Here is a 15,636-nt window from a genome sequence, read left to right on the forward strand (position 1 = left end):
AAAATAGAAATTGGCTTATAACAGTTAGAATCAGCTGGATCTGCTCCTTTAAATAAAGGATGCACTGTGGCTTCCTTCCAAGCAATGGGAACCTCCCCAGACAGGAGAGACAGGTTAAAAAGGTCAGAGATGGGCTTGGTGATGATAGGCGATGCAACCTTAAAGAAGAAAAGATCTTAACCATCTGACACAGATGGTTTTTTGGGGTCAAGTTTAAAGAGCTCCTTTAAATCAAATCAAATTTTATTTGTCACATGCACCGAATACAACAGGTGTAGACCTTACAGTGAAATGCTTACCTACAAGCCCTTAACCAACAATGCAGTTTTAATAAAAATAAAAATAACAAATAATTAAAGAGCAGCAGTAAAATAACAATAGCGAGGTTATATACAGGGGGTACCGGTACAGAGTCAGTGTGCAGGGGCACCGGTCAGTCGAGGTAATTGAGGTAATATCTACATGTAGGTAGAGTTATTAACCTGTTGGGGGCTAGGGGGCAGTATTTTCACGGCCGGATAAAAAAATGTACCCGATTTAAACTGGTTACTATTCCTGCCCAGAACCGAGAATATGCATATAATTAGAAGATTTGGATAGAACACACTCTAACGTTTCTAAAACTGTTTGAATGGTGTCTGTGAGTATAACAGAACTCATATGGCAGGCCAAAAACTGAGAAGATTCCATACAGGAAGTGCCCTGTCTGACAATTTGTTGTCCTTCTGTTGCATCTCTATCAAAAATACAGCATCTGTGCTGTAACGTGACACTTTCTAAGGCTTCCATTGGCTCTCTAAAGCCGCCAGAAAGTGGAATGGGGTGTCTGCTGTCTCTGGGCAAAGTACAGAAGCTCTGTTTGTGAGTGATCAGCCTCAGTGAGACTGAGATGCGTGTTCACAAGACTTCTCTATTTTTATCTTTCAGCCTTTGAATGAATATAACGTTGCCCGGTTGGAATATTATCGCTATTTTACGAGAAAAATAGCATAAAAATTGATTTTAAACAGCGTTTGACATGCTTCTAAGTACGGTAATGGAATATTTAGAATTTTTTTGTCACGAATTGCAATCGTGCGTTACAATATTCTGAGCAGATAGCCCAGCCATCACAGGCTAGCTAATTTGACACCCACCAAGTTTGGGGCTCACTAAACTCAGAATTACTTTTAGAAAAATTTGATTACCTTTGCTGTTCTTCGTCAGAACGCACTCCCAGGACTTCTACTTCAACAACAAATGTTGTTTTGGTTCCAAATAATCCATAGTTATATCCAAATACCTCCATTTTGTTAGTGCGTTCAAGTCACTATCCGAAGGGTGACGAAGGGTGACGCGCCCGACGCGTTTCGTGACAAAAAAATTCTAAATATTCCATTATCGTACTTCGAAGCATGTCAACCGCTGTTTAAAATCAATTTCTATGCTATTTTTCTCATAAAAAAGTGATAATATTCCGACCGGGAAACCCTGTTTACGTTCAAAGAGAAAATAAAAACATGGTGTCGCCTCGTGCACGCGCCTCAGTCCCATTGTCCTCTGATCGACCACCATCCAAATGCGCTAATGTTTTTCAGCCAGGGGCTGCAAAGACATCATTCAGCTTTTTGCCGCCTTCTGAGAGCCTATGGGAGCTGTAGGAAGTGTCACGTTACAGCAGAGATCCTCGGTTTTCAATAAAGAGAATGTAGAAGCCCAAAAAATGCTCAGACAGGCCACTTCCTGTAAGGAATCTTCTCAGGTTTTTGCCTGCCATATGAGTTATGTTATACTCACAGACACCATTCAAACAGTTTTAGAAACTTTTGGGTGCTTTCTGTCCAAAGCCAATAATTATATGCATATTCTAGTTTCTGGGCAGTAGTAAAAACCAGATTAAATCGGGTACGTTTTTTATCCGGCCGTGCAAATACTGCCCCCTACCCTAGAGAGGCTGAATGTAAATATTCCAAAGGTGCACAACAGCAGCTTGTACTGTATTTCATGGCCGCCCCGGCCAGGCGCACCGGTTTGTTTCAAGAACTGTGAAGCGGCTTGGTTTTTCACTCTCAACAGTTTCTCATGTGTATCAAGAATGTCACAACTGTCACAACTTCCGTCGAAGTTGGTTCCTCTCCTCGTTCGGACAGCGTTCGGCGTCGCCGGTCTTCTAGCCATCATCGATCCACTTTTCATTTTCCATTTGTTTTGTCTTGTCTTCCCACACCCCTGATTTCAAATCCATCATTACATGTTGTGTATTTAACCCTCTGTTCCCCCCCATGTCCATGTCCGGAATTGTTTATTGTAAGTGCATGTGCACGTTTATCTGGTGTGCGACGGGTTTTGTACCCATTGATTGTTTGTTCTGATTCCAGTGGTTTTCATTGTTAACCTGTTGGGTCTAGGGGGCAGCATTTGCACGTCTGGATAAAAAAAATGTACCCGATTTAATCTGGTTACTAATCCTACCCAGTAACTAGAATATGCATATACTTATTATATATGGATAGAAAACACTCTAAAGTTTCCAAAACTGTTTGAATGGTGTCTGTGAGTATAACAGAACTCATTTGGCAGGCAAAACCCTGAGACATTTTCTGACAGGAAGTGGATACCTGATGTGTTGTATTGACTTTAAACCTATCCCATTGAAAAACACAGGGGTTTAGGAATATTTTGGCACTTCCTATTGCTTCCACTAGATGTCACCAGCCTTTACAAAGTGTTTTGAGTCTTCTGGAGGGAGATCTGACCGAACAAGAGCCATGGAACGGTGATGTCCCATTAGACACCTGGCGCGCTAGTTCATGTTGGGTACCCTCGTTCCAATCGTTATAAAAGAGTATGCATTCGTCCACCTTGAATATTATTCATGTTCTGGTTAAAAAAGGCCCTAATGATTTATGCTATACAACGTTTGACATGTTTGAACGAACGGAAATATATTTTTTCCCCTCGTTCATGACGAGAAGTCCGGCTGGCTTACATCATGTGCTAACGAGACGGAGATTTTTGGACATAAATGATGAGCTTTTTTGAACAAAACTACATTCGTTATGGACCTGTGATACCTGGAAGTGACATCTGATGAAGAGAATCAAAGGTAATGGATTATTTACATAGTATTTTCGATTTTAGATCTCCCCAACATGACGTCTAGTCTGTATCGCAACGCGTATTTTTCTGGGCGCAGTGCTCAGATTATTGCAAAGTGTGATTTCCCAGTAAGGTTATTTTTAAATCTGGCAAGTTGATTGCGTTCAAGAGATGTAAATCTATAATTCTTTAAATGACAATATAATATTTTACCAATGTTTTCTAATTTTAATTATTTAATTTCTGACGCTGACTTGACTGCCGGTTATTGGAGGGAAACGATTTCCTCAACATCAATGCCATAGTAAAACGCTGTTTTTGGATATAAATATGAACTTGATAGAACTAAAAATGCATGCATTGTCTAACATAATGTCCTAGGAGTGTCATCTGATGGAGATTGTAAAAGGTTAGTGCATCATTTTAGCTGGTTTTATGGTTTTGGTGACCCTGTCTTTGACTTGACAAAACATTACACACAACTCTTGTAAATGTACTGTCCTAACATACTCTAAATTTATGCTTTCGCCGTAAAACCTTTTTGAAATCGTAAAACGTGGTTAGATTAAGGAGATGTTTATCTTTCAAATGGTGTAACATAGTTGTATTTTTGAAAAATTTGAATTTTGACATTTATTTGGATTCAAATTTGCCGCTCTTGAAATGCACCTGCTGTTGATGGAGTGCACCACGGGTGGCACGCTAGCGTCCCACCTAGCCCCAAGAGGTTAAACTGCTCCGTTGTAAACACAGTTTTTGCTCTCCTGCGCCTGACTTCTCTGCCGCCAGTAAGCACCCCTTACACCAGCATCCCTGGGGAACGCTTTCGACACCTTCTAGAGTCCATGCTCTGACGAATAGAGGGTGCAACTCAATATTAGGAAGGTGTTGCTAATGTTTGGTATACTCAGTTTATACACTGCTCAAAAAAATAAAGGGAACACTTAAACAACACAATGTAACTCCAAGTCAATTACACTTCTGTGAAATCAAACTGTCCACTTAGGAAGCAACACTGATTGACAATAAATGTCACATGCTGTTGCGCAAATGGAATAGACAACAGGTGGAAATTATAGGCAATTAGCAAGACACCCCCAATAAAGGAGTGGTTCTACAAGTGGTGACCATAGACCACTTCTCAGTTCCTATGCTTCCTGGCTGATGTTTTGGTCACTTTTGAATGCTGGCGGTGCTTTCACTCTAGTGGTAGCATGAGACGGAGTCTACAACCCACACAAGTGGCTCGGGTAGTGCAGCTCATCCAGGATGGCACATCAATGCGAGCTGTGGCAAGAAGGTTTGCTGTGTCTGTCAGCGTAGTGTCCAGAGCATGGAGGCGCTACCAGGAGACAGGCCAGTACATCAGGAGACGTGGAGGAGGCCGTAGGAGGGCAACAACCCAGCAGCAGGACCGCTACCTCCGCCTTTGTGCAAGGAGGAGCAGGAGGAGCACTGCCAGAGCCCTGCAAAATGACCTACAGCAGGCCACAAATGTGCATGTGTCTGCTCAAACGGTCAGAAACAGACTCCATGAGGGTGGTATGAGGGCCCGACGTCCACAGGTGGGGGTTGTGCTTACAGCCCAACACCGTGCAGGACGTTTGGCATTTTCCAGACAACACCAAGATTGGCAAATTCGCCACTGGCGCCCTGTGCTCTTCACAGATGAAAGCAGGTTCACACTGAGCACGTGACAGACGTGACAGAGTCTGGAGACGCCGTGGAGAACGTTCTGCTGCCTGCAACATCCTCCAGCATGACCGGTTTGGCGGTGGGTCAGTCATGGTGTGGGGTGGCATTTCTTTGGGGGGCCGCACAGCCCTCCATGTGCTCGCCAGAGGTAGCCTGACTGCCATTAGGTACCGAGATGAGATCCTCAGACCCCTTGTGAGACCATATGCTGGTGCGGTTGGCCCTGGGTTCCTCCTAATGCAAGACAATGCTAGACCTCATGTGGCTGGAGTGTGTCAGCAGTTCCTGCAAGAGGAAGGCATTGATGCTATGGACTAGCCCGCCCGTTCCCCAGACCTGAATCCAATTGAGCACATCTGGGACACCATGTCTCGCTCCATCCACCAACGTCACGTTGCACCACAGACTGTCCAGGAGTTGGCGGATGCTTTAGTCCAGGTCTGGGAGGAGATCCCTCGGGAGACCATCCGCCACCTCATCAGGAGCATGCCCAGGCGTTGTAGGGAGGTCAAACAGGCACGTGGAGGCCACACACACTACTGAGCCTCATTTTGACTTGTTTTAAGGACATTACATCAAAGTTGGATCAGCCTGTAGTGTGATTTTCCACTTTAATTTGAGTGTGACTCCAAATCCAGACCTCCATGGGTTGATAAATTGGATTTCCATTGATTATTTTTGTGTGATATTGTTGTCAGCACATTCAACTATGTAAAGAAAAAAGTATTTAATAAGATTATTTCTTTCATTCAGATCTATGATGTGTTATTTTAGTGTTCCCTTTATTTTTTTGAGCAGTGTAATTTCACACATAATAAGGCAGCCTATAGAGAAGATTAAATTGACAAAAGTTGATTAGTGACAATATTATCAGTTGTTAAGTCGTACATGAAGAGATGGGCGCACCTTGTATTTGACAGATGCAGGGAAAGGAGCATCACTTTATGCAGGTAAAACATTTTGATGTCTACCTAGTATCAGAAAGATCATATTCTTCAGTTTCTATGACACTTACCTTTGTCAAATAACTCTCAAAATTCAAGAGGTACCAGCTTTATTTCCAAATGTTCACAAGAATATCTGCTCTGTCCATGCATTCAGCACATGACCACTCGCTCGGCACCATTGTTCTGGCTACTAAGCAAAAACTAGTAACATTATAAGCTTAAAATATGCTATTCTGTATTCTTTTAAATATATTTTCTTATTTTCACAATTTTTCTTTAGACCTGCCAAAACAAAGTTATAATGGACTTTTGTGATAGACTTTTGTTTTTACTTGTAGCCTAAAATAAATGAAATGTTATTATGCTCTTAGAAATAATTGTTTTTTAGTATTTTAATGTTACCTAAGATCTTTATGAACACAACAAATGTATTATTCTTCAGATAGCATATATTAAATGTATTTATTAGACTGTTAGATTGTTGATGGGTCTTTGGCTTGAAGTGTCGAAAATTGGCTTTCGGACCACATTTTTCACTTGGACTTTGTAGAATTAAACAAAACATATCCTTGACTCTATCTAAACAAATAATTATTGTTGTTCTATTTTTACATGTATATATTTACACAAATATTTATTTATGCAAACATGCTTTACATTTGTTTATGCACTATTTATCAAGCGTTGGTTTTCATGTTTGTGCATCTTGTGGGTTGATATGCATCTGATGCATCTGTATGCTAAAGATGAAGCCCAGCATCATGAAAGGCCAGGCAATTGTAGTGTTAATAGCATCATTGGTTTGAGTGTGTGATAATATAAATGTTTTCTAATATGTGGAAATCGACCATTTTTACACAACTCCTTTTTCTTTCTTCCTAGCAGTTATCCATTGCAGACTGGTTCATGGATTAGGCTAGTCAACGACTGGCAAGGACATTCACTGCTCTTGCATTTCTGCTCTAGGCCTATATCCACAGTGAGTAATCACAGCATATCACCTCACACTACACACTGTAGTAATAAACAGGAATTTACCACAACAAGCAACATGTAACATAACTTTCCTAATAACAACACACACAACAGTCTGCTCTATCTGAGCTAAATGTAAAAAAAAACTATTGATTTCGCACGTTAAAAAGGGAACAAAAAGAAACTAAACTCAGCAAAAAAAGAAACATCCTTTTATCAGGACCCTGTCTTTCAAAGATAATTCATAAAAATCCAAGTAACTTCACAGATCTTCATTGTTAAAGGTTTAGGTGCGTTTATCATCGAAGGAATGAGTGTTACACCGAGGCCTGTACTCTGGAGCGGGACCGATTTGGAGGTGGAGGGTCCGTCATGGTCTTGGGCGGTGTGTCACAGCATCATCGGACTGAGCTTGTCGTCATTGCAGGCAATCTCAACGCTGTACGTTAGAGGGAAGACATCCTCCTCCCTCATGTGGTACCCTTCCTGCAGGCTCATCCTGACATGACCCACCAGCATGACAATGCCACCAGCCATACTGCTCGTTCTGTGCGTGATTTCCCGCAAGACAGGAATGTCTGTGTTCTGCCATGGCCAGCGAACAGCCCGGATCTCAATCCCATGGAGCACGCCTGGGACCTGTTGGATCGGAGGGTGAGGGCTAGGGCTATTCCCCCTAGAAATGTCCAGGAACTAGCATGTGCCTTGGTGGAAGAGTGAGGTAACATCTCTCAGCAAGATCTGGCAAATCTGGTGCAGTCCATGAGGAGGAGATGCACTGCAGTACTTAATGCAACTGGTGGCCACACCAGATTCTGACTGTTACTTTTGATTTTAACCCCCCCCCCCCCCCCCCTTTGTTCTGGGACACATAATTCCATTTCTGTTAGTCACATGTCTGTGGAACTTGTTCAGTTTGTCTCAGTTGTTGAATCTTGTTACGTTCATACAAATATTTACACATGTTCAGTTTGCTGAAAATAAAGGCAGTTGACAGTGAGAGGACGTACATTTTTTTGCTGTGTTTATATAAACCGGGACTTTGTTGGGGTTCAAACCGGTTCAGAATTTTATTTTGCTAGTCGGAACAGTGGAAAGAAAGCAAAAAAAATTGTGTTTCTGTTCAGAAAAAAAACTGTTGGAAAAAATGTTGGGTTCCAACCCCTGGACTTAAAACCTCTTGGGGACCCCTTCCGTTCTTATCCCGTTAACGGGATTGATTTTGACAACAGCCAGTGGAAAATCAGAGCGCCAAATTCAAAACAGCTAAAATCTCATAATTCCATTTTCTCAAACAATCAACTATTTTATACCATTTTAAAGATAAACTTCTCGCAAATCCAACCACATTGTCCGATTTCAAAAAGGCTTTACGGCGAAAGCATAAAATTAGATTATGTTAGGAGAGTACATTGACAAAAATAAATCACAGACATTTTCCAAGCAACTAGATGCATCACAAAACACAGCTAAATGATGCACTAACCTTTGACGATCTTCATCAGATGACACTCCTAGGACATTATGTTACACAATACATGTATGTTTTGCTCGATAAAGTTCATATTTTTATCCAAAAACAGCATTTTACATTGGCACGTAATGTTGAAATATTTTCCCTCCAAACCTCTGGTGAATCAGCACAATGAGCACACATATTACAGAAATACTCATCAAAATGTTTGATCAATATAGAAGTGTTATGCACAGAATTATAGATACACTTCTAAATGTAATCGCTTTGTCAGATTTCAAAAAAGGTTCACGGCGAAAGCACAATTTGCAATAATCTGAGTACAGCCCAGATGACACTAACAACTAGCAAACAGAAACCCGCCATCTTGGAGTCAATAAAACTTAGAAATTACATTATAAATATTCACTTACCTTTGATTATCTTCATCAGAAGGCACTCCTAGGAATCCCAGCTCCACAATAAATGTTCGATAAAGCTCATATTTATGTCCAAATACTGCATTTTGTTCGCGCGTTAGGTTCGTTAGGTTCGCATTCAAACAGTTTTAGAAACTTCAGAGTGTTTTCTATCCAAATCCACTAATAATATGCATATTCTAGTTTCTGGGCCAGAGTAGTAACCTGTTCAAATTGGGTACGTTTTTCATCCGGCCGTGAAAATGCTGTCCCCTAGCCCCAATTATTAATTAACCCCATGTATTCTTCCTGTACTCGGTCTTGTGGTTGATCTGCAGGGCTGTCTGGTACATACCTGATGCTCCCAGTTATCAGGCAGGGGCAGGTGATGGTTCCGACCATTAGTCTTCTCGTAGTAGTACATGAGAGCGTTCAGGTCTGGAAAATTCCGGTTCAGGTCCACCTCCCTGGAGTTGCCTCGCCCAACTAGGTAGCCATTGAACTCAGGACCCTGATGGACAAACAGAAGAAATATCCAATGAGGTTACACTATATCTTAAAGTCCTATTTCAACTGATGTTCCTCTGGTAAGAGGGATTAAACAATGGGTACTTTATGGTTTTACTTTGAATAATTTTAAACAATCAATAATTACCAGTACTATGGTCAGGGGTGTAGTGCTCTTTTTGTTTTAGGTGCCTAAGCACTAAGTCAGCATTTAGAACATACACATTGTAGGCCATACACACCAGAAAAGCTGGTGAAACCCTATTGTATTTGTTGGCGTACACTATTAGGGGTTAACCTTATTGTATTCATGGGATTCTGTAACTTGATGCACAAATACAACTCGGTCAAATGGTGGCGCTATAAACAGACTTTGAATTCAAAAGGGCAGCCGACTCCTTGTTCAACCTAGAGTCTTAGAATTTGGTACATATGTTTACCGAAAGGAAAGGAATACATTTGCCTCTTGGACCAATGACATCACAGTGATGGATTATCCAACGTTTTGAAAATAGTATAAATTCTTCTACATTTTTAACCTCTTAAACAACATCTCCTCAGACACCACGAAACCAATTTCTCCCAAACTTGCTGCACAGCATCCATAGACCAAGATATTGAAATGTATTATAAATGAAGTTGATATCTTAAACGTCATGGCCGCTGTGAGCCAATGAAGTTGAGTGAGTTTGGGCCTGACAATTCAAGTCACTCTTGGAGGGAATAGATCCCCCTGCTGGCCATGCATCTCAATACTCTACAGTGTTTCCTGAAGTGTGCACAGGTCCACTACCCACATGGATTGAAAAGTATAACATTGGTGTGAGTACCAGAGATGGTCAAGACCGTACCCCTTTAGATCTAGACCAAGACTAGATTTTCTCAGACCCAGACCAAGGACAAGTGGATCGAGACCATGACCAGACCAAGACCAGTTTAAATGGGTAAAAATAAGATCAAGTGGAGAAATTTTAATTGTATTTTTTTTTTTTATCCTTTATTTAACTAGGCAAGTCAGTTAAGACAAAATCCTATTTACAATGATAGCCTAGGAACAGTGGGTTAACTGCCTTGTTCAGGGGCAAAATGACTGATTTTTACCTTATCAGCTCGGGGATTCGATTTAGCAATCTTTCGGTTACTGGCCCAATGCGCTAACCACTAGGCTACCTGCCGCCCCTCAAGTAAACTTGAGTAAAGTATAGCTCTGTACAGTACAGTTCAGTACAATATAGGTCAGTTCAGTAAACTATTATTCAGTACAGTAAAGTACAGTATAGTACAGTAAGGTACAGTACAATAATGTACAGTTCAGTACAGTATAGTTCAGTACTGTATAGTTCAGTACAGTACAGTTCATTACAGTATAGTTCAGTACAGAAGAGTATAGTTCAGGAAAGTACATTACAGAGCAGTAAAGGACATTACAGTACAGAGCACATTATAGTAGAGTACAGTACATTATAGAGGTCTATGTTTGAGCCAAATATACATCTATGTTTGTGCTCTTTGAGGGTTGGAGCCACTTGCAGGCTCTGCATGTCAATAACCTACACTTTTTCCTGAAGTGTCCATCACCCACATGGTGGTGCTCTGTGGCTTAGTAGTTAGAGCATGGTGCTTGCAGTGCCAGGATAGTGGGTCTGAATCCCACGACTACCCGAATGTATCCACACATGACTGTAATTTGCTTTGGATAAAATAGAAAATACATATTAGAAGATTTGTGTAAACGCAAGAAATTGAGTCAAGACTGGAACCAGCAATTCATACATGCATGCTCTTCCATAGTGTTCAACCCTGATTTTTGCCATGGCTCAGAGGGTTAGTGACTTAGTCTTGAAATACATGCCAACCCATGGCGGCCTGGGTTCAAATCCTATCAAGACCTACTGCCTCTTTCAGATAGACATCACTAAACAGTGAGGGATTGTTGTTGTACTTGAACCAAATTGTATGACTTCTAAAATAAGGCATAATGTTTGAGAAACTATAAAGCACGAAATGGTCGGAAAGGCGAAAAGGGTGAAATGAGCGAAAAGCCCCGAACCCAGACCAAGGACCAGTGCATAAAGACCATGTCCAGACCAAGACCAGTTAAATTGGGAAAATGCAGCATGCAGCAACTACTCTTCATGGGGTCCATATAAAATGTACAAATACATGACAAAGTACAGAACAGTAATAGACAAGAACAACATAAGATATTACATTAAATTAAAATGTAAATAATAGTTACACACTGAGTGTACAAAACATTAGTAACACCTTTCCTAATATTGAGTTGCACCCCCTTTTGCCCTCAGAACAGCCTCAATTCGTTGGAGCATGGAGTCTACAAGGTATCGAAAGCGTTCCCCTGGGATGCTGGCCCATGATGACTCCAATGCTTCCCACAGTTGACTCAAGTTGGCTGGATGTCCTTTGGGTGGTAGACCATTCTTGATCCACACAGCAAACTGTTGAATGTGAAACAAACAGCAGCATTGCAATTATTGACACACAAACCAGTGCGCCTTGCAAGTACTAACATTTCCCTGTTTTAAAGTACTTAAATGTTTTGTCTTGCCTATTCACCCACTGAAATGCACACATACACAATCCATGTCTCAATCGTCTCAAGGCTTAAAAATCATTCTTTAATCTGTCTCCTCCCTTTCATCTACACTGACTGAAGTGGAATTAAGTTTCACCTGGATCTGGCAATGTCATGGAAAGAGCAGGTGTTCCTAATGTTTCATACACTCAATAGGAAACACCAAGAGACAACAAAAATGCTATTTACCCACTATTCACATATACATATTCATATTCTTATATACAGTACAGTTAAATTAGATATTTAGAAAAAGGAGAGGCGCTATGATACATGTTTTTTATCCTTTTTTTTAAGCTAAACTTACTTTTTTCCTGAGTAATCTCTGCCGCCAGAGTATTACACGATGACATGGCTCTATACATAACTGAGTGATGCATTAAAACTGTTTTTGGTTTGGGTACCATAAAGAAACCCATAGTGGTGTGTCTGGTGGGATATGTACAGTATGTCTGTTTGAAGTGTACGCAAATAGATTCTACAAGTTGTTAGGCATTTTCAACACCAAAATGTTTTTTAAAAAGACTAGACGAGAAGTAGTCCACTTCTCCTCAACCCTCAAACAAGAAAGACTATTGTGCATGTTGTTGATGTTAGTTCTGTGTGCGCAGTTAAGGGCAAGGCGGGCTGCTTTGTTTTGAGCTAGCTGCAGCTTTGCTAGGTCTTTCTTTGCTAGGTCTTTCTTTGCTGCACCTGACCATATTACCGGATAGTAATCAAGATGGGACAAGATCAGCGCCTGGACAAATAGTACAGTTGATTTGTGTGTCAAAAACACATTTTTTTTTTATAGGACATACATACATACCTCTACCCATCTTCACAACAACTTGGTCAATATGACTTGACCATGGTAACTGACCATCCAATGTTACTCCTAGGAGTTCAGTTTCTTACACTTGTTAAGTAGTCACACCCTTTATGCACAAATCCAGTCCAGGTTTAGGACTAAGAGAATGCTTTGAAACAAGTACAATGCTTTTGATCTATTTAAGACCGGTTTATTTTTAATTACCCATTCTGACACTGACTGTAACTCCTTGCTAAGTGTCTCAATGAGCTCACTGGCTGTAGGTGCTGATGTGTAGAGTGTGCAATCATCAGAATACAGTTATTTTAGCTTCTTGTAAGACAAGTGACAAATAATTTGTAAAAATAGAGAAGAGCAACAGCCTAAGGCAACTGCTCTGAGGGATACCGTACTGTACATATCTGATGTTAGAGAAGCTTCCACTGAAGAATACTCTGAGTTTTATTGGATAAGTAACTCTCCAACCATTTGATGGCAGGTGATGTAAAATCAAATCAAATACATTTTTATTTGTCACATGCGCCGAATAAAACAGTGAAATGCTTACTTACAAGCCCTTAACCAACAATGCAGTTTTAAGAAAATAGAGTTAAGAAAATATTTATTCAATAAACTAAAGTAAATAAATATTTTTAAAAATAAAGTAACACAATAAAATAACAATAATGAGGCTATATATAGGAGGTATCGGCACCGAGTCAATGTGCGGGGGTACAGGTTAGTCAAGGTCATGTGTACATGTTGGTAGGGGTAAAGTGACTATGCATAGATTAGAATAGAATAGAATAAAACTTTATTGTCCATCCTGGATGGACATTTTTCTTTGGCATCACCTTTCATTAAAATAATGTGGTATCCCGGGAGATCTACTGGGGGTTGGTGATAGAGGGGAGGTAAAGTGCCACGACGTTGGCTCCCTCTGCTGGGAGTACACGGGCTGGGCACCCCGACATGCATGGCTCCAAGTAGAGGTAATTAGAGGCGACATAAAAGGAGCAAGGTGACACACCATGGGAGAGAATAGAGAGGCCGACAGAGCAGAAGCTGAGAAGAAGGGCTGAGCAAAACCTAGGTGATTTTGTTGTTAGTAAAGTCGTGTTTGCTGACTAGAACCTCCCTGTGTCTGTGTTAATCTCTGCACGCTCAACGCAATACCCCACGGGTTACCACAATAATCACATACATTCTCACATCATACACATATTAACCAGTCAGTCCATCATGTTGCATACACTAACAACATAGAGGGCATTAATACATTCACTCACAAATTACCACTGTCCCAACTTCACTAGATAGATAAGTACATATACCGATACAATTTACTTTGCATTTAGTTGTCCAATAGCACAAGGAACGAATTAATGTTTAAACACGTTCTTCTTGGCCATGGGCATTCTGAAGCGCCGGCCAGAGGGAAGCCTCTCGAACTGAGGGTGTAGAGGGTGGGAGGGGTCGCAAACGACAGACAGTGCCTTCTTTTTGGTTGCCTTGTGGAACAGAATGTTCAAATGTGCCTGTGGTTGATCAATTACTTTGCTGGCTGTGTTTACTATTCTGGTCAGTTTGCTTTTTCTCCTCATGCTCAGATTACCATACCAGACTGTCATATTGAAACGTGAGGATGCTCTCCACCAAGCTGCTGTACACCCTCTCAAGAACATCCTGGCTGACCCCAAACCCCTTTAATTTCCTGATTACGAACAGGCGTTGGCTTGATTTAAAAAAAATAGTCTGCATTCTCTGTAAAACTCAGCTTGTTATCAATTTCTGTCCCTAGGTATTTAAAACACGCAACCACCTCCACTGGTTGGTCGTTCAGAGTGGTTGGGACATTGGTAAGTTGTTACCATTGATGATCAGCTCCTTTGTCTTTTCCACATTGATGTGGAGGGCACTTGACCGGCACCATTCTTGAAGGTTATTGGTCTATTTAAAATAGCTGTCCCCATCTGATGTAGCTTCTTTAAAAACGAGTCTTACCAGAGCCATGTCATCCGCGTACTTAAAAAGGTTCACATTGTTTCCTCGGATCTTCATCTCATTAGTGTAGATAGAGAACAACAACGGTGAAAGGACACACCCCTGGGGTTCCCCCTTGTTCAGGGTCAGTTCATCAGAGAGGGCCCCATTCATGAGGACCCTCTGTGGGCGGTCAGTTAATAAGTCCTTGATCCAACCTGCGAGGCCTCCGTTGATGTTCAGGTCCAGTAGTGGTTTCAGCAGTGTGTGTATTTACATTGTATTGAAAGCTGAAATAAAATCAATAAATAAAATGTGTGCATATGATTTTGCATGTTGAAGGTGACTAGCCACCATGTTCACCAAGGTCAGGGTAGAATCCTCACTCCCCCTCTGGGCCTTATAGGCAACCTGTAACGGGTCCAGTTGATCTGCTATGGAAAGTGTAAGGTACTTACTAACAACCCTTTCCATGCATTTGACCAAAAGTCATTTGGTGATTTGGCCACTGACTTCTTAGGCACCGGTGGTCAGCAGGAGTTGAAACAGTCGTGTGAGTACTCCCTTGAGCTGGTCAGCGCAGACCTTCAGTACTTTGCCCCATAGTTTGTCTGGGCCCGGTGCTTTGTGTGGCTTAATATTTAACAAGCATGAGGCCACCTCGTTCTCTGTTATCTGGACAGGAGAGGATATGGCGATACTCTCACATATTTGTTTACATTTGTCAAATCTTCCATAAAAACAGTTTAGGTCGTTTACAAAGGATGAACAGTCTGACATATTATTGTTCTCTCTTGTCCTTTCTCTTCCCATCATTGCATTTAGTCCTTCCCATGCTTGTCTTGGATTGCCAGTACAGAACTTCTGCTCCACTTTATCCTTGAAGTCCTTTTCTGCTTTCCATATTTTTGACCTGAATTAATTGTCTTTTTCCTTTACAGAATCAGTATCTCCTTTAAGGAATGCAAACATCCTTTCATTGAGGCACATTTTCAAGTCCTTAGACACCCAGGGCTTGTTGTTGGGAAATACTCTGACAGTTTTCGTGTTAATGTCAGTATTCTCACAGAACTGGATCTATGAGGTAATGCTGTCTGTCAACTCATGGGGATCCCTCAGTCAAAGAACACCTCCCAGTCTGTGACGTCAAAGCAATCCTTAAGCTCCTCCCTGCTCTCCTCTGTCCATACCTG

At 41.2% G+C, this 15,636-nt stretch overlaps 1 protein-coding gene across 2 annotated transcripts in view; it reads right to left on the reverse strand.

Annotated features, from left to right (window-relative positions):
* cpn1 (carboxypeptidase N, polypeptide 1) overlaps nucleotides 1–15,636 on the reverse strand; it is a 185,866-nt gene that overhangs the window by 100,037 nt on the left and 70,193 nt on the right. For both annotated transcript variants that reach the window (XM_045701860.2, NM_001141729.1), the window contains exon 3: nucleotides 8,923–9,078. In XM_045701860.2, coding sequence (XP_045557816.1) covers nucleotides 8,923–9,078 — 156 coding nt within the window. The remainder of the gene's footprint in view (nucleotides 1–8,922; nucleotides 9,079–15,636) is intronic.

This window comes from Salmo salar, chromosome 19 (genome assembly GCF_965601325.2).
Source record: "Salmo salar chromosome 19, fSalSal1, whole genome shotgun sequence".
Lineage (NCBI taxonomy): Eukaryota > Metazoa > Chordata > Actinopteri > Salmoniformes > Salmonidae > Salmo > Salmo salar.